Source organism: Erpetoichthys calabaricus, chromosome 1 (assembly GCF_900747795.2).
Source record: "Erpetoichthys calabaricus chromosome 1, fErpCal1.3, whole genome shotgun sequence".
Classification (NCBI taxonomy): domain Eukaryota; kingdom Metazoa; phylum Chordata; class Cladistia; order Polypteriformes; family Polypteridae; genus Erpetoichthys; species Erpetoichthys calabaricus.
In genome coordinates this window covers 177,538,025-177,558,435 of record NC_041394.2, presented here as the reverse complement: position 1 = coordinate 177,558,435, position 20,411 = coordinate 177,538,025, and the positions used below count along the sequence as shown (strand labels likewise).

General features: G+C 39.2%; 2 protein-coding genes across 2 annotated transcripts in view; one reads left to right on the top strand and one right to left on the bottom strand.

Moving 5' to 3' along the window:
* Nucleotides 1–20,411, bottom strand: part of nedd1 (NEDD1 gamma-tubulin ring complex targeting factor) — a 753,979-nt gene that overhangs the window by 365,844 nt on the left and 367,724 nt on the right. The window lies entirely within an intron of this gene.
* The window catches only part of ppp2r5b (protein phosphatase 2, regulatory subunit B', beta), a 251,168-nt gene that overhangs the window by 176,848 nt on the left and 53,909 nt on the right, over nt 1–20,411 (top strand). Inside the window, exon 8 of the mRNA XM_051924483.1 lies at nt 19,644–19,697. Coding sequence (XP_051780443.1) covers nt 19,644–19,697 — 54 coding nt within the window. The remainder of the gene's footprint in view (nt 1–19,643; nt 19,698–20,411) is intronic.

The window sequence follows — 20,411 nt, the reverse complement described above, 5'->3', positions numbered from 1 at the left end:
TGTGTACCAGTTCTGTATTTAGTAATTGCAGGTAGTATAATCGATACTAGTATTCACCCTGTCCAGGGTTTGTTCCTGCCTTGCGCCATATGGAAGCTGGGATAGGCTCCAGCACCCCCATAACCCTGTTCAGGGCAAAACAGCTTAGAAAATGACTGACTATACTTGCATTTTCACTGAGAATTGTTCACAGCGTTCTGCACCTGCACTCAGTTAAGAGTGCTATACAAAAAATAAGTAGCATTGCTTTGGATTGTATATACTGCATTATTTGTCTGTTGTGGCTTTTTCTACTTCTCTTGTATGCTCTGTTTCTTGTATAGCATAGACCATAGTCTCTAGATCCCCACAAGGTTCTGACATGCTCTTAGATTGTCATGTTTTTTTAAAGCTTCTCTCAATCATATACATTTCACAAGGGAAATGAAGTTATTAGAAGTAAGGAAAGTTAGCCACGGTGCCTGGTTAAATCCCCACCACTAGTCCTTGGATACATTTACAAGATAAAATGAGATCCAAATCAAATGGTTCCAGCACCAGATAATAATTTTTTGGGTCAACAAGATTTTATTGGGTTTGTCCAAATCAGTGCTCTGTTTTATACATCTTCAGCAGAACAAAAAAGTTGCAGTAAGTAAGCACTCATGCAAAGCCATCACTCTTACTTAGAGCAGATGCAGATCATGTTTCAATATAACACAAGTTTACTCACAATTACTTTTTAATGAGGAAGTGTTAAAACAGTATCAAAGTGCTACCTGTCAAATCCTAATACACTCCAAAATATTCATTGGAAGCACTTAATTTAATCTAAAACTAGCCATATTAGTAACTGTAGAGAAGAAATTGGGCTAACGTGACTTATCTGAGATACTCAAGCCTGCTTGGATCGGTTAATCTTGAAATAAACAATGCCATTAAATCAAATTACTTCATTCTAAATGAACACAGTTCAAATATGGTGATTGAATACTCTCACATTATATTATGTCTTATTTATCAGTTTAATAAAAAAGTAAATTAAACAAATGGCCTTTTTTAATTTTTGCATAGAAATCTTTTTATAAGCAAATTTCTAGTGTTATCATTTAAAAGTATTTTCATGCAATCAATTACAAAAACATAACTGTCAAATAATATAACTTCTTGTTACACAGAGAAGAAAAACATGCTCTGCTAATTTAGAGTTTGTGATGTGTTTGCCAGATTAACAAATTACCCAAAAACCTCTTTGACAACCCCATGGATATTTGACATTGTTATGTACACTCTGGATAAGTTTCTCTAACACTGCATAAAAACCGATGAAATCAAAAAATCTTCACAACAATTTTCCAAAAAGGTGTTATCTTCATTCAAATTAGCTAAATTTATATCCATAATGCTTGAGAAAGGAGATCAAAAGCTGCAAAAATTGTCTGGGAATTACTCCAGAATAGCAGTCTGCTCAAACCCCTTTTCCCAAATTTAAAGTTTTAATAAATAACATGAATTGGAGGAAACCTGGTAGCAGTGTACTTTGATTCCTACTTCTGTTAGTCTGATCCCTAACCTCTCATGTGGGACCTTACTCTTCATCTTCATATTAGTAGTGAGATTTCCTATGGTACAGAGCAGTGGTTATTAACCCTTTTTCTTGGCATGCTGCCACCAGGAAAGGAAATTAAACGTTTCAAAGCACCACTTTGTTTTTTCAATCTTAAATTGTTAAACAAGAATCTCATGGTACGTACAATTTAAGGTGATACTTCTTTTCCAATATTGTATGGATTGGTGTTGGGAGGGAGGTTAACAAGCTATTACCAAAATTTTTGCATGAGTGTTTCTTAAGTACACCTAATATTTTCTTAATAATTATTTTTTTTTTAATGTGTGAGTAATAGTGTATTTTGATGTGGAATAAAAATGAGTGTGAAATTTCTGCACTTTTAATTAGAACAAAATGAACAGTTTAGAGATTGAATTTATGGTGTAATTGGGGAATTCCCCCAGGGTAAAGAATAAATGGATGAGGGTTCGTCGGATAGTCGAGCCTCGGATTCAGGAGGAACAATGTGGTTTTCGTCCTGGTCGTGGAACAGTGGACCAGCTCTACACCCTTAGCAGGGTCCTGGAGGGTGCATGGGAGTTTGCCCAACCAGTCTACATGTGTTTTGTGGACTTGGAAAAGGCATTCGACCGTGTCCCTCGGGGAATCCTGTGGGGGGTACTCCGAGAGTATGGGGTACCGGACCCCCTGATAATGGCTGTTCGGTTCCTGTACGATCGGTGCCAGAGCTTGGTCCGCATTGCTGGCAGTAAGTCGAACCCATTTCCAGTGAGAGTTGGACTCCGCCAGGGCTGCCCTTTGTCACCGATTCTGTTCATAACTTTTATGGACAGAATTTCTAGGCACAGCCAGGGCATTGAGGGGGTCTGGTTTGGTGGACTCAGGATTGGGTCACTGCTTTTTGCAGATGATGTTGTCCTGTTTGCTTCATCAGGCCGTGATCTTCAGCTCTCTCTGGATCGGTTCACAGCCGAGTGTGAAGCGGCTGGGATGGGAATTAGCATCTCCAAATCCAAGACCATGGTCCTCAGCCGGAAAAGGGTGGAGTGCCCTCTCAGGGTTGGTAGCGAGATCCTGCCCCAAGTGGAGAAGTTCAAGTATCTCGGGGTCTTGTTCACGAGTGAGGGAAGAATGGAGTGTGAGATCGACAGGCGAATCGGTGCGGCATCCGCAGTAATGTGGGCTCTGCATCGGTCTGTCGTGGTGAAAAAGGAGCTGAGCCACAAGGCAAAGCTCTCAAATTACCAGTCGATCTATGTTCCTACCCTCACCTATGGTCATGAGCTATGGGTAGTGAACGAAAGAACGAGATCGCGTATACAAGCGGCTGAAATGAGTTTCCTCCACAGGGTTTCTGTGCTTTCCCTTAAAGATAGGGTGAGAAGCTCAGTCATCCGGGAGGGGCTCAGAGTAGAGCCGCTGCTCCTCCGCATCGAGAGGAGTCAGATGAGGTGGCTCGGGCATCTGATCAGGATGCCTCCTGGACACCTCCCTGGTGAGGTGTTCCGGGCACGTCTAACCGGGAGGAGGCCCCGGGGAAGACCCAGGACACGCTGGAGGGACTATGTCTCTCGGCTGGCCTGGGAACGCCTTGGGATTCTCCCGGAAGAGCTAGAAGAAGTGGCCGGGGAGAGGGAAGTCTGGGCATCTCTGCTCAAGCTGCTGCCCCCGCGACCCGACCTCAGATAAGCGGAAGAGGATGGATGGATGGATGGATATATTGATTAGTGAATAACTAAATAATTCAGGAAAGTTTAATTTACATAAACTCTTAAAAGCTGTTTTTCTCTGAAAATCACTGACAGATTAATGGCATTTGCTGTTGACAGAATTCATTGATGCATGGAATGGACATTAGTTAGTTAGTAACATTTAATGGACAAGTCAGATTAGTTTTTTTTAATACCTCTAGCATTTTCAGATAAGCTTGTTGTCCGTGACTTACTGCTACGTAACAGCACTAGTAGGACTAGCAACCAATAGAAACACATCTTATTAGGGAATATTACTTTACAGCTAGTCTCAGGAGGCCATACATTACTCTCAAACGAGACTACACATCTGGAGACAACCCATTAACAAGTGTGTCCCCTCTTCCTAAAACACCTTTCACCAGTTCCTCCAGTCTGTGTGCTTTAAACCACCACCTGGGTTTCAGGGAGAGAGAAAAAGATATAGTCCAGAACAAAACACTTGACGTTGAGAGAAAATAAAAAGCTGAAATTGCTGTTATCCACTCTGGAACTCAATGGGACAAGGTAACTGAAGCTTAAATATTAATTTGCACACTGTAATGAGCGCTGTAACAGTGGAGACAGACAGACACACAAATATAGACCACCGCAGCTTCTCCACACGTTTGAAAAGCAGCTCTGTCTGCTACAATATCTCCCTGCCATTTTAACTACTGCATCATTTTATGGCAAAACAACATCAAACAGAGTTTAGATAAGCATTGTGGTCTATAGATATACAACATGTGAAAATGCTGTGGCTATTATGTCATGGCATGATTGCATTTCTAATTAGACAGTAATGTAAAATTTCTTTACTTATCCATTTAGACTTGCATTAGAAGGTGGATGCTGTGCAGCATCATCTGTGCATCTGTTGGTGTTGTTATGTACATTTGTTGATTTGGGTGTTTTGAGCACTGAAATCTACGTCTCCTGTGGCTCTTCATTATCAGCTCTCATAATGGCTGCCCTTTTGACAGAGTGTGACACACCGTTAAGCTTAAATTGCATATTTTGCAGTTCATATTTTCATGAATATAGCTTCCAGTTCTTTTAAGCTTACTCATACATCATCTCCTACATTATCGTCATAATGCTGAACAACAGAGAGCAGACACAGCACCTGCAACAACATATCATTCACATTTATCATTAGTCCATTGATGCCATCTAATGCCGATGTATAATCTGATGCCACTGAAAGGTTTTTCATTTGCATCAGGTTATGTTTATTTTTAAAACGAGCAATGAGCTCTCTGCACACAGGACACACGTTAATGTTTCTAATTCATTTATTTTTTTTTTAGAATACTTTTCGACTGTTGACGGTTCATTGTAAACTGAAGGTTTTGGATTGGTTTAGAAATGTGACACTCAATGAGTCCCTTAAACTTTCCCATCCAGTTTTAAACGAAATTCAGTCATAGTTGTCTCCAGACATGTATATTATATGTCTGGCTTAGAGAGACTATTTTATAGCAGAATTGTCAATTCTCCAAAGGCTGCTGCATCTTGGCTAATTCAACTGATAATATCTGTAGTGGCAGCTGAGTTTTGCTGTTAAACAATGGAGCCAAGCACTCCAGCTTCTGGACTTGTTCCAGCTGTACATCTTCAAGGCATAAAGTGCAGGGGAGCTTTCATAGCAACTTAGTCTTATGTACCGTATATTAATGGATTTGATGGATTTGCAGCAGCATTAATATCCTGGAGGATTTTCAAAGCTTCATAGTCTTTTTCTACTTGGACTGCAGGTCCAAGCTCTACACCATCAAAGACATTCCCATTCACTGCATCCATGATAATGTTATATAGCAGTGATGACATGACAATACCCTGTTTAACCCCTGTGCTGTTTGGGAAATCCACTGACATCTCACCTTTCACATGCATATAACTGCTGTGGCCTGCAGAGGGTACTACAACCATTGAAATCCAACACAGACAGACATAGGACACAAGTTCAGCACATACGTATTTTTTTTTTTATGGGAAATGTTCTTCCTCGGTTACCACCTGCACAGCACAGTTCAAGCATAAGAACACAACGAACACAGTACTTTCTTTTCCCTTCTTCTCTTTTCTTTTTTTCTCTCTTTCTCTCAGTCCACCTCCAATCCTGCTGGCAAGTTTTGTCCTCCACCTCCCGAGTCTAGCTCCTGGAGTAGTGGCATCTGGCTTTTTTTATAGAGCACCCGGAAGTGCTCTAGGTGTTCCATGATGTTCTTACAGCAGCACTTCCAGGTGTGGCTGAATTACTGCAACCAAAGGCTCAGCAATTGCTGCAGCACCCCCTGCTGGCATCCACGAAACCCAAAAGGGCTGCTCCAAACCTGAACTTCCACAGAGTCCAAGGCAGGGGGGGCAACCATTTAGAGCTCCAGGGAAGGTAATGCCCTGAATATGCTCTCTCCCTGAGTTCTTCCACTATATATGTATACTGGCCGAGCAAGGGATCTGGCCTAGCGCCACATTGGGTAAACCTTTGGACACATTGGAACCTTTTTGCACAGGAAAAATTATACAGAGAAGAGTGACTAGGCTATTTCCAGGGCTACAGGGGATGAATTACAAAGAAAGATTAAAAGAGCTGAGCCTTTTCAGTTTAAGCAAAAGAAGATTAAGAGGTGACATAATTGGAGTGTTTAAAATTATGAAGGAAATTAGAAAAGTGGATTGAGACAGTTATTTTAAAATGAGTTCATCAAGAACAAGGGGACACAGTTGGAAACTTGTTAAGGGTAAATTTTTTTCTTTACACAGAGAACCATAGACACTTGGAATAAGCTACAAAGTATTATTAAATGCACCAGAGAAGTCTCCTTTGAAAGAAGGAGATAGCCAAGATTGCTAGAACTATCATTCAGTTGTGGGCAAGGTGAGTGAGAGTAATCCAGCAACAACTTCATGTGAGAAGGGTAGGACTAGCAACAGAAAAACAAGTCATCTTCCATCCTAGACATGAGTGCTGTGATTTGATATTTGCATTTCGGCAATTCCTGAATAATAAATCAGGTTTTGGAAGGTACTCACATATTTATTGAGACACTAACTGTGCTACCTGTCTAAGACAGGTTGAAATCTGAGTAATAAATGTAGACCTCAGCATTAACGTTTGCAGTGCACCATTCAGTGCATGTATCTCGGTTATATGCCATTTGGTGTGAGTTTTATTAAAGCAGTGTTAATGTTTGTGATTCACCATTAACTAGAATGCCAAATGCAATGCATTGCATAAAAATATTTGTGATGTACCATATTTTGGAATGACAGAGACACAGCAACCAGACAGACACACAGACAGACACACAGATACATATCCTTTTATTAAAGTGGATTCAATAATGGTCCTTATTCTGGAGCATGTCATCAGGTCAGTCCAGCTAGCAGTAATGACTCTAAGCAATCTTCTTACATAACAGAAATCAATTGTCCAATGGTTTCTCTGTCTCTACCACAAAGCTACAGTACACCACAAGAGCTGTTTCAGAACAGTCTAAGTATATGCAAAAATGACCATGATGCAGTCTAAAACAAAGGAGATTTCTGCCAAGCTTGAAGCTGTGAAATATATCTTAATGTCTCACAGTGAAAAGGTTGCTGCAGAAAAAGAAATGTATGAGCTTGGTTAGCATCAGAAAATAAGTCATCTTCCAGCTGTCCATTGCATTGTTAACTCTGCATCAGCTACTACTAACTGCTGTCAAAGTAGCAGGATTTGTGTGGTACAACACTATATGTTACCAGTGAAAAAGTCAGAGATGTTGCTATTGTACCTGAACTGCTATGAACTGACCTTAATGTACAAAGTTTTCAACACATGGAAGATCCTTGCCATTGGGATCCTTAGAGATTTTATTATTTTTATAATATATTTCCATCCTTGGGCAGCATGGTGGCGCAGTGGTAGTGCTGCTGCCTCACAGTAAGGAGACCTGAGTTTGCTTCCCGGATCTTCCCTGCGTGGAGTTTGCATGTTCTCCCTGTGTCTGCATGGGTTTCCTCCTACTGTCCAAAGACATGCAGGTTAGGTGCATTGGCGATCCTAAATAGTCTCTAGAGTGCTTGGTGTGTGGGTGTGTGTGCCATGTGGTGGGCTGGCGCCCTGCCCGGGGATTTGTTCCTGCCTTGCGCCCTGTGCTGGCTGGGATTGGCTCCAGCAGACCCCTGTGACCCTGTGTTTGGATATAGCAGGTTGGAAAATGACTGACTGATTTCCATCCTTCAAATATTTATATCTCAAATTTAATCTTCTAGCAGTACACACAAATCAGAAAAGTTGATAAAAGATAGTTGCTAGGATTCCCCAATTTTCCTTTAACATTGATGACAAAAACTAGCAACAATGAAGATATAAGAAGTATTTTATAAAGTTCCTCCATTTGTGGAATCAGAAATTATTCAGACGCGTTCACTTTTTCACATTTGGTTTGTTACAGCCTTGTGCTAAAATCATTTCAATTCATTTTTTTCAGTTACTCCAGAATCCTGTTTTCACTTTGACATTCTGGGGTATTGAGTGTTACTTGATGTGAAGAAAAATGAATTTGAATGATTTTAGTATAATGATGCAACGTAAAATGTGAAAAAACGGAATGGATCTGAATACTTTGAGTCTGTGGAAGATGACTTGAGGCAATGTTAGCAAAGATATCCTTTATCTCCACTTAAAGCCCATTGTATCAAGAATTCTGTGATTTCCATTCTCCTTGCAAACATGACTTTAAAAAATTTTCCTGACCATCACTGCAAACAACATATGTTAAGTGCCAAATAAAAGGTATCATTTTTGGGTTGAGTATCCATGTAAGTAAGCATGCTGGGACACAGTTACCCTTGTAGGTGCTTCCAGATCTTTGAGTGATAACTACATAATGGTTTTATCTGATTTCCCAGCTGTCCAAATGGGTTGGGTGTAATCATGAGGCTGAATTTGAATTTCTACATGTTCAACAAACCTCAACCTGCATAAGCAGGTTAAGAAAAAGAATGGATGAATGGATAGATGAATTGCTTATGATATGTTCAGAAATAATTGTAACATATTCTTTGTATAAACTAAGAAAGGTAAGAAAAACAAGTGTTCATTTTGAGAAAGGTCAACTTACGTTAGCTGTCCAAAGGCAACATACAACAAAGATAATTGTAGAAAACAAACAACAAAGTTGTTAAAATAAACTTTTTTATATTTAGGACATTTAGGATCTACAAATATCTATATATGTATGACATACATTTATTGTTTGCAGTGTCTTTCATAATAGTTAAGAGATCTGCACAGGACATCACAATACAAACACTTATATTATCATTCTGATCACAAGGCACAAGGCACTAAATAAATTAAATTCCTATAGGCAGTGGAGGCACAAGAACCCTCATCATGGAAAGATCAATGACCCATTGATTTCAACATTGAAAAGAAGGTTAAAGGTAACATAATCTTGCTAAAGGAGCTTGTCATTCTTTCTTTATTTTTTGCCTTTATATTTATAGTTGTGGCTGTTTTTTTTAGTAGCCTTATTCCTAGTTTTATGGACTACTTGGTGCCAATTTAGCTTTTGGCATAGCAACATTTTCTACTAAGGAAGCAGAACTTAAAAATTATTATAATAGTCTGATCCTAGAGTTACGCATACAGTAAAGAGTAAAGTGACTTCAATTAGACTCCATTACTAGAAATAATACAGTAATCCGAAAAAATACTCCAGTGTAATACAAGAATATAATTCTTTTTCTGCTGCACTTCTGATGTCAGATTTGTTATCACAGTTTAATTTGTAATTTTCTTTTCATCATCTAATAAATTAAATTAACTTTACCTTAAAAAAAAACTAGACAAAAACAAATTGCTAATACAGAAGGCTATTTTTCCTTCCCTTTCCAAGAATAAACAGACTATGTCTCTATTATCATGAAAAACAACAAGTAATAAAAGACAGTTTCTTTAGATTATAAACTGCATCCTTGGTGGTGGAGCACACTTTATTTTTCATATAAAGTGTATTCAAAGTATATTGAAATTAAATAATGGTGACCAAAGCTCCATTTAAATCTTACGTGCATCCTCTGATAATCTTTTTTCCTAGCTAGTGTGTCATTTCCTTTATTTGTAACATTTTTATGTACAAACGTAGTTGAAGAATTCTGATCTCTTGTCACATTTAATCCACTCTTAGCTTGTTATGACTAAGTATGCCTTAACATTTTAAATACTAGCTTTCTGACTGTACTGATATGTTGACAACCATGTATACCATAATAAAAAAGTAAGCCAGCTCAGTATAAATGCTTGAAGACAAAGCTGGTGATATTTTTTTTTACAAAATGCCCTTCTAAAAGAATGCCATATGAGAAAATGCCATTTCTGTAATGCACATAAACAAACAGGAGGGAAAAAAACTCTGGAGACTTTTAAAGAAAGTCATCTTTAAAATCAAATAGGCCAAATGCTTCTACACCCACAGTGTGTTCTTGATCAAAAACTTTGCATTAGAGGAAAATCAATTCATTGTGTTATCCAGAAAATTGGAACCGACCAAAATAGATGAGCTCTCTCAACTTGTTGTCATTAGGATGATTTTCATAGTGTTTCTGTCATATGTGAGCTCTAAAAACAATCTAATATAAAAACAAGTAATTTATGTAAACAATTTACAAATCAATTAAGTTTAATTTACATATCAAAATTGATGTCTTCCATAAATATAATTTGCTTTTAACACTTCTATACAAAAGCTCTGTAGTGCATTCTCTCATACTGTACACCATTTGTTGCAAACAAATGGGCCACCAGAATGTACAAAAATAAATGACTCTATATTAATTGCACTCAAAATGGAGCTCTGCCCTGTTCTGTCTTCTTTTCATTTTTTGCTCTTTACCTTATGTTACATGTAATGGATCCTAAGGGGATGGAGCTTCCTACTGCTGCTGACTTCTCAGATGTGCTGCCGAGTACAGCACTCATCTGAGCCTCTGACACTTCACTGAGCCATTGAGTATATTTCACTGTGCTGCAGCCTGCCTCTCTCGTCATCTTTCTTTGAGTCTTCATCCTGTTTGTTTTGACCTTTTAGTTTTTGAATTCTTGTTTTTCTCTTAAACTTGTTTAAGATTAGTGTGTCAGATTTTTGGTAGCTTTATGGTTTCTTTGTTGCTTTGGGTGAAACTTATTTGAGTTGTAGTTTGTTTCTAAAATGTCTTTGTGCTCTCTAATGTTGTTCAGTGAAAGTGTTTTTTTTTTTTTCAAATCAAATTTTCTGGGTTTATCAGTGACTTTGTTTGCCAAGTTTTTCCCTGAAAATTCACCATGTGTTGCAGAATATTATCTCAAGCCAGGAAAACACACCGAGTCCAAAGCCTTCTGGTTCCAGTCAGACTTTAGTAAAAGATAAAAGCAACATTCTAAGTCCATGGAGAAAGCTGCTATTCAAAGGCCCGGAGACATCTTTATACAAAGCATAGATAAGATACTTAAATACTCCTGTTTATGCTAATGGCAAACACCTAATGGAGCTCACCACTATTGTCTGATCACCCTTCAGTTATGCCCACTTTACCTTTCAATCATGCCTGCTTTCCATTTGGTATTGCTCATTTTCCCACACATCTTTGGTATCGGCTTTCAGGGTATCATTTTACATTGGTGGAGCAATTGCAGGTAAGACTTACTTCTTTTCACTGAATTCCAGTGTTTTAACTATCTAAGGCTCTTAACAATGCTTAAACTGTTATGTCGAGCAGCTGGGGGTGGTACCCAGCCGGGACGCCCCGGAAGGACCGGAGGAGGGATTACGCCTCCTCCAGACCACATGGGGGCGACCGCCCTGGTGGCTATGGGAACCACGGGAAAGAACCATAGAAGCTCAACCCTATAGGGGCCCGTGGTCACCGCCAGGGGGCGGCCCGATGTCTGAAGAGTCCTGGCCCTCAGCACTTCCGCCATACCTGGAAGTGCTGGGGGGAAGAAGACCAGGGACATCCAGAGTGCTTCCGGGTGCACAGCCAGCACTTCCGCCACACCAGGGAGTGCCGGCAGGAGCTCATTGGGAGGCACCTGGAGCACATCGATGGCTGCATTCGGGAGGAAGAAAGACAGAGCTTGGGAGGAGAGTAGTGGAGGTGGACCTGAGGAAAGGCATTGTTAGTAAGAGGCCTGGACTTTGTGGGTGAAAGTACGGGAGTACTGGGTTGTGTGCTGTGTCACTTGTGTAAATAATGAATAAACATGTGTTGGGTTTTAAACCTACGGTGTCCACCTATCTGTGTCAGGGCCGTATGCCACACTATATTGGTGGTAAGATTACAACATACTTTAAAAATAATACATTTTTAAAAAGGTGCAGTACCACATAGTAAAATAAGTGTTTAATTAAAATGAGTGCTTAATTATATTATACATTCTAATTTTTATGCATTGTGGCAGATGGCTGGGGCACCTGCCCAGCCCGGACGCCTGGAGGATAGAAGGACCGAGACAGGGACAATACCTCCCCCGGGACACAAGAGGGCAGCTGCCTTGGGTTTGCATTGGGGCCACAGGACCGGAGCTTAGAATCTCAACCCTTTTGGGGACTGTGGAGACCAGGGAGCGCTCGGGTGGTTACAGAGCCATGGACTGCAGCACTTCCACCACACCAAGAAGTGCTGCAGGAAGGTCATCACGGAGCACCTGGAGCACATCTGGGTGCATTATAAAAGGGGCCGACTCACTCCATTCGAGGAGCCGGAGTCGGGAGGCAGAGGACAGAGCTTGTGGGAGAGGAGTGATGGTGGCAGTAGAAGAGAGAGGAAAGAAGAATAAGAATAAGGAAAAGAAAGAAGGAATGTGAGCTTATTTGATTGCTGATTTGTGCACTGTGTGCTGGAAAGGCAGTGGTAAAAATAAACAGTGTGTGCTTTTGGACATTGGGTGTCCTGTGTCTGTCTGTAGTCGGACTGATTTTCCACAACATACTATATTCTAATTTCTGTGCTAATTTATCCAGTAAATTTGTATAGATATTTTTCCATGCATGCAGCCAGCTTAGAATGACTTTTCTTTCCCATCTCCCATAATGCTTTGAGAGACCAACGTGACATCACAGAACTATAGCACTCATGTTGGATGGGGATGTCACGATCTGATCTGCTTAACTTGCCCGATTTTAATTGTGAAGGCACAGAACTTTCGTGCATGTGTAATGTAAGAGTACTCCACCTCACAATTTAGAGTGATACCTAATCTGCATCTACTGACTTCTCAAGTGTGCCAATAATTAACGCTATATACACATGTGCATGATGTCGCTACCCAATTGGCTGCTCCAGCTAGATTTACATTAAAAAAATACCCGCAGTATTTTTACTTCAGTGGTACATTATCTGACCATAATGAGAGTATTATGAAAATACCTCATTGCTCTGTGATTCATTGTACGTTATGCCTACACTGCAGGATTAAGCATGTTATGCTCCTTGCTGCATTGAAGATTGGGTAGTGACAGACATAGCCCACCATGTATATAACGCTGATACCTTGTACTACAGGCTTTGTTGGTGTTAGATCGGCATAGTGATAGGAGCTTAGCAGGCACATAGAGAGAAAGAGCGATAAAGGTCTTGTGGTGTTGTGGACATGGAGTAGATAGATAGATAGATAGATAGATAGATAGATAGATAGATAGATAGATAGATAGATAGATAGATAGATAGATAGATAGATAGATAGATAGATAGATAGATAGATAGATAGATAGATAGATAGATAGATAGATAGATAGATAGATAGATAGATAGATAGATAGATACTTTATTAATCCCAAGGGGAAATTCACATACTCCAGCAGCAGCACATTGATAAAAAAACAATAAGTTAAAGATTGATAAAAATGCAGGTATAACAGACAATAACTTTGTATAATGTTAACGTTTACCCCCCCGGGTGGAATTGAAGAGTCGCATAGTGTGGGTGAGGGACGATCTCCTCAGTCTGTCAGTGGAGCAGGACAGTGACAGCAGTCTCTCGCTGAAGCTGCTCCTCTGTCTGGAGATGATACTGTTCAGTGGATGCAGTGGATTCTCCATGAATGACAGTAGCCTGCTGAGCGCCCATCGCTCTACCACAGATGTCAAACTGTCCAGCTCCATGCCTACAATAGAGCCTGTCTTCCTCACCAGTTTGTCAAGGAGTGAGGCATCCTTCTTCTTTATGCTGCCTCCCCAGCACACCACTGCATAGAAGAGGGTACTTGCCACAACCGTCTAATAGAACATCTGCAGCATCTTATTGCAGATGTTGAAAGACGCCAGCCTTCTAAGGAAGTATAGTCATCTCTGTCCTCTCTTGCATAGAGCATCAGTATTGGCAGTCCAGTCCAATTTATCATCCTGCTGCATTCCCAGGTATTTATAGGTCTGCACCCTCTGCACACAGTCACCTCTGATAATTATGGGGTCCATGAGGGGCCTGGGCCTCCTAAAATCCACCACCAGCTCCTTGGTTTTGCTGGTGTTCAGGTGTAGGTGGTTTGAGTCGCACCATTTAACAAAGTCCTTGATTAGGTTCCTATACTCCTCCTCCTGCCCACTCCTGATGCAGCTCACGATAGCAGTGTCAATTTTATCTTATTTATTTTATTTAGCAGTATAATTTTATCTCAGAAAGATGTACTGTAGCACTGCTGCCTCATGGTTCAAGTCATATTTTTGGGCACAATAATCTGTCCAGTATAGCTGGCAGACACTTCCATTGCCCTTAGGGTCACCTAAAAGACCATTGCACTATTATAATCCACTCAAAACTAGTTCAGTTTCTCCTTCCCAATTGAATTCAATGCATTTTGCTGGGTTCGCCAAAATTCTGGAACATTTTTCATGTTTCCGCTACACTCAAGACAAAGTGAATTCAGTAGGGTCTGCTCATCACTAGTGTTCTCTCTTTTGAAAATTTGTCCTGATTAGTTTCTTGTTTATTAATTATACTTTTATTCTTTGACTTCTTGTTCACTGATTAATTTGTGTTTTTATTTCTTCTGTTCTTGAGTTATGGTTATTATTTTTTTAATTGATCATAAAATTGTATTATTTTAGTTTTGTCAATTATTAGGAGGGCTCCAGTGATGGCATCTCTTAAGTCAAATACCGTTAATAGCCATTTGAACAAACACAGTTTCCCTTATTCACATTAAACACTATACACATGCTATACTATCTATATACAAATCATGTACTGAAAATATAATGTACAGTACAAGAAAATTCAACATAAATAAAATGACTTATAAAATGCACATAATAAGAAACAATCAATCCACAAAGCGAAAATATTCAGGGAATAGAAGATGTATACTCTTAGTATGTTTAAAAGGCTGGGGAGAGTGTGGGTTTACTGTATGTTATGGTGGTCTGTATATCCTTGGGAATCAGGCATACTGTCCTTGGGAACAAACGATTAATAAACTTGTACCTTCAATATTACAGTTCTTTGGCCTGATGTATTGACGGTTCACTCAAGTGAACAGATTAGGGTGGATTTAGTTTTTAAGGCTAAAACAAGTTTTGCTCTTTAAATGGACTCTCTCAGGGTTCTCCAATGATGGAAGTTCTGCTCCATGAATGTGTTCAGCTATTCTGATTACTCTCTGGAGAGTATATTTGTCTTTCTGGGTAGCACCACATTTACTCCACTGTAATACTTTCACTATTAATAACATGGTAAAAGCTGACCGATCATTTTTTATGATTATCATTCCCCTGTAAGCTGCTCAGAAAGTACAAACAGAAACTGAACTTTCTTCACAATTGAGGGCTGCTCTCTGTTCTGTTCATTGTGCTGGTAATATGTTGTAGGTCAGGCAACTTTTTTAGTGGACCTGTTAATTTTTAGTGCCATTGGTGTAGACTGATTGGTGGAGGCTGATATTTTAAAGTCCAAGATCAACATTATTGTCTTAGAGACCTTTAGAACAACGTCATTATCCTCTTCTGGGAAAAAATAGTACTGTTGGTAGTTTTAGTGTGTGATCCATTAGAAGGTAATCAAGACAATATTTAAAACAGACTGAAAGCAAGTGAAAGATAAATACAGGGACTGTACAAAATACAAAAAACCTACTTCACCTTTGTGCCTAACTTGTATATTAGGCACTGCCTGTCTACTAGCTGAACCTGATGTGACTCACTTCCATCTCAAATATCTCAGGTCTGTCTTCACCCTGGCATTTAAGTTCTTGCTCCAGTTCTTCTTCCAGTCCTCACTTCAGTGCCTAGGGTAGCCCATTTTGTAATAAGTGTTTCAGGCTAGAACTTCTTTATTAGGCTGCTTATGTCCCTGCATCTCAGAGACTTCTTTGAGAAACAGAGATATAAGCAGCCTATAAAGAAGTTCTAGCCTGGTTCACCAGTTACAAATCTAGGATTACCCTGACCATAGAAGTGATTTCCAAACTTGGATCTGCCTCCATGACCTTTCTCTTTCTTTAAGGTTGGGTCAGTTTTCCCTAATGTATGTCAAGTCACCTGACCCTTAGCATCCTGGGAAAATATTTCTTTCTCTATTTCCTGCAACTCTTGTCTAAAGCCTGTTTGTGTAATAAGGTGCAGTGATAAACAACATGGATCATCATTGCCCATTTTTCTATTTCTCCTTGGACCTTACTGGGTCCTGCATAATAATGTTTTACTTGAAATCACCTTGACCACTGAGGCATATGTTTCTGTGTATAAAGCTGTCATTAATTTTTAGATCACTGCATGGTTTAACAAAGATTTGCTGGTCTTGTTTATCAATCAAGTGTAACACAAATTAGTATGCATGTAAGTGCAACAGGATATTTATGGAAAAATTGGGATACATCAAATTTTTCAAAATTATGCACAAAGTGTAAGACTGCTTCTCACTGTCCCAAATGTTGCACCACCAAAAATATAAGAACAGATTATCCTATTATTATTCCATTTTATATCTTATTTCTCTATTATAAAAAAAAATCTTGGAAGGAGACAAGACGTGATTTTCTCACAGAGACAAGTTCACATCCTGTGAAATAAAACACAAAGAGTAGGTGACAAAGTAGAACATCGTAAAGAATTAAAAAACGTTGGCGCGGTACACATGCAGAGCAGGTTAGAGATAATGGAAGTACGAAAATTCGAAAGTCTCAAAAAAAGGGTAGGAAAGATCGCATTCGTGCAAATAAACTGAAATTATTACTCGGTGAAATAACGGAACAGCGAAAAGAGATCGCATATATTGTTCAGATTTAAACTTTAAGTCAGAGACTTTTGATTGTCTAATTCGTGTTGCCATCAGGGAAAAAAAAGTAGTGTTTCTTCCCAATGAAGAGGCGTATCCACGAGAATTAAAAGATTTGTTGGTTGGTGAAAGTGAAATCCTGTGAGAGAAAATTTCAAACCCCGCAAGACAAGAGCTTATACAAAGAGATTTGGAAAAGTCCTGCCCAGATAACCACGCACACGGTTCAATCATTTCTCTTTTGTGTGAATGCTATTGTCAGACACAGTTCGTGTAGAGAGAAAGAAACGATATTCACTCACGGGCAGTTATACGTTGTGTTGTCATGATGTAATTCCAAACATGGAATCAAAATTCAATTCAATACTGATGAAAAGGTAAAAGCAAAAAGAGATCGAATATATGGACATAGGTGATATGACAGAAGTATGTACATATTGTTTGGCTTTAAACTTTAAGTCAGAGACTTGTAGATCGTCTAATTAATTTTGCCATCAGGGAAAAGTCGTGTTTCTACCCAATGAAGATGCCTGTCTGTAAGAATTAAAAGTTTTGTTGTTTGGTGAAAGTGAAATCCACATAAGCGGGCGACACAGATGTGAAGTTGCTGGTGAGTAGTGCAGGTGGGGGGTTGACAAGCGAAGCGAGCAGGGGGCAAAGCTCCCTAGTTTAAAAAAAACAATTTACAGTAAAGTCAAACTGATAAAAAGTAATTTATTGCAGCCTTTCTAAAAATGCATTTAGTATTACAGATGTGGACAAATTTGTCGGTACCCTTATAGCACATTGAAAAACTGTTGTATGCCTCCTGAAAAATGATTGAATAAAAAGCAATTGACTCATGCATGCTTTTGATATGACCTGGGTTCGATTCCCGGGTCCTCCCTGCGTGGAGTTTGCATGTTCTCCCCGTGTATGCGTGGGTTTCCTCCGGGCGCTCCGGTTTCCTCCCACATTCCAAAGACATGCAGGTTAGGTGGATTGGCGATTCTAAATTGGCCCTAGTGTGTGGTTGGTGTGTGGGTGTGTTTGTGTGTGTCCTGCGGTGGGTTGGCACCCTGCCCAGGATTGTTTCCTGCCTTGTGCCCTGTGTTGGCTGGGATTGGCTCCAGCAGACCCCCGTGACCCTGTGTTCGGATTCAGCGGGTTGGAAAATGGATGGATGGATGGATGGATGCTTTTGATATGGCATCAAGTAAATCAAAGCAAGTGTGAAAAGAGATAAAGTATTTTTATTCTACAATTGTTTGGTACCCCTATAAATGAATGGATTAGAGTGATTTTTCAATCTATTTGTTTCTCTTAAATTAGTACCACACATGTCTCCAATTGTGTAATCAGTCATTCAGCCTATTTAAATGGAGAAAAGTAGTCACCTTGCTATTTGGTATCATTGTGTGTCCCACACTGAACATGGACTGGAGAATGCAAAGGAGAGAGTTGTATGAGGAGATCACAAAGAAAATTATAGACAAGCATGTTAAAGGCAAAGCAGCTCGATGTTCCTGTGACAAGAGATGCAAATATTATTAAGAAGTTTAAGGTCCATGGAACTGTAGCCTACCTCCCTGGAAGTGGTCGGAAGGGGAAAATCGTCCCCAGAAGAATAGTGAGAATGGTAAATAAAAAGCAAAGGACAACTTCCAAAGAGATACAAGCTAAACTCCAGTGTCTGATTGTACCCTCAGTTGCTTTTTGAGTGATAGTGGGTTCAGTGGAAATAGACCCAGGAGGACTCCAATGTTAAGAGAAAAGCATAAAAATCCAGAGTTAAATTTGCTAAAATGCATAGTGACAAGCCGTGGTGCTTCAGGGAGAATGTCTTTTGGGCTGATGAAACAAAACTGGAGCTTTTTGGTTCACAGACGAAAAAATTAGGCTTTCAAAGAAAAGAACATCATACCTACTGTGAAACATGGAGGAGGAGCGGTTATCTTTTAGGGTTGCTTTGTTGCGTCTGGCACGTGGTACCTTGAGTCTGTTGTGGGAGCAATGAAATCTCAAAACTTTCAAGACATTCTGGAGAGAAAGGTACTGCCCAGCATCGAAAAACTTTCAATTCAATTCAATTGCAGGTCATGGATCCTCCAACAGTATAATGACCCAAAACACACAGCTAAAAGCACCCAAGAACACTTCTTTAAAGTGATATGCTAGTCTTTTAGCAGTTCTTCAAGGTCTTCTGGTATTGTTAGGCTCTATCCTTGTTATTACACCAAAGAGTCTAATTTGAAATGTGTCCGGGCTAGCTCTAGTTCAGTTATCACCATAGGCTTTGAGCTGGGGATGTATATATCATATCATCATTTCAGTATGGCCAGGGCCAGTGCTGGTTGGAAATTTCATCAAATCCTTTAAGATACAGTGCTGCAAATTCATTATCACATTCAAGAGAGAGTTGTATCAAGGCTAGCTGAAGGATTTTTGAGGTAACTTTGACATTATCACCTTCAAATAAATACAGGTTATTTTGTTTCTTCAGTGAGTAGTACTACAAGTTTAAGTTAAAATGTACTGTTATGCGTACCTAGTTATCTATAATCAATGTTTTAGTTCAAGTGATTGAGACATAGTGGTGGCTTTGGACTTTAAACATGAAACCTTGAGGGTTCGAATCCTGCTACTGACACTGTGTGACCATGAGCATGCCAGTTAAGCTGCCTGTGCTCCAAATGGAAAAATAAAAGTATGTAAGCAATTGTATCTCTAATGTTGTAAGTTGCCTTGAGTAAAGGCATCAGCCTAATTGATAAAATGATAAAAATAATAAGCAACAACATAGTGTAATGAAGTTCATAATGATAGAGATACAAAATAAACAAAAGGCACACAAAGACTCCAATTTCATGCAACATATTGTATACAGTATGTGTATATAATAACAAATGCTGTGTATTTATTGTATACATACACATATACACACACGAGAACACGTCCAGTAGTTGTTATTGTGACTGGCGGTTCTGTAAACATGAGACCTGTGGATAGAAACTGTGTTTGAATTCAGTGTGAGTGCTTTTGTGCCAAAAAGGAGAAGTGAAAAAATACATTTTATATTTTAAAGAATCAATTCTGAACCTAAACATGTTCTTCTCACCTTTATTTTTTTGTTTTCTTTCAGCTGGCTTACTGTGTGGTGCAGTTCATGGAGAAAGATGCAACGGTAACAGAATATGTAAGTGCCACAACTATATGTAATATGTAAGGGCTTAGCAAAGCTATTGTATTGATCATTACCCAAAATGATTTAGGATTGATGGCCTTATTATAAATTAAAATAAATACAGTATACACATATATATATATATATATATATATATATATATATATATACCAGGGGGTTCTGCCCCCTGCTCGCTTCGCTCGCCAACCCCCGTGTGGGGAGCTATGCGCTAGCCACTTTATGGCTCTGCCGCTCACGTATGGGGAAGGGGATGTACAATTTAAACGGATTGCTATTTTCATAGGAATTGTTACATATGCATAATAAACCTAACTATTTTGCATTACAGCGAGTAATTAACCATAGTAAAAAACAGTAAAATGTGATAAATTGAAAGAAAATTATGTTTCATGTTGAGTTACAGATATTCGTTGCGTTATACATTTTTGTTCTGTTTGGCTTTGAAACTAACACACAAATACTGCCTGTTAAAATTTTACATGTCTGAATTGTTTGATCAATTTTGAATACAACTAATCTTGTCCTATTGCATAGCCCATCACTCATACATAAATTACTCAGTAACATTACGATACATAATTCTTTCAACAGTAATTCAGCCGGTTGAAGACCGGACGGTGTTAACTGTTTTAGATATTCTACGGGATATTGTAAGTTGATGTTTTCATCTTCCACACAATCACCACCAACTGTTTCAGCATAATC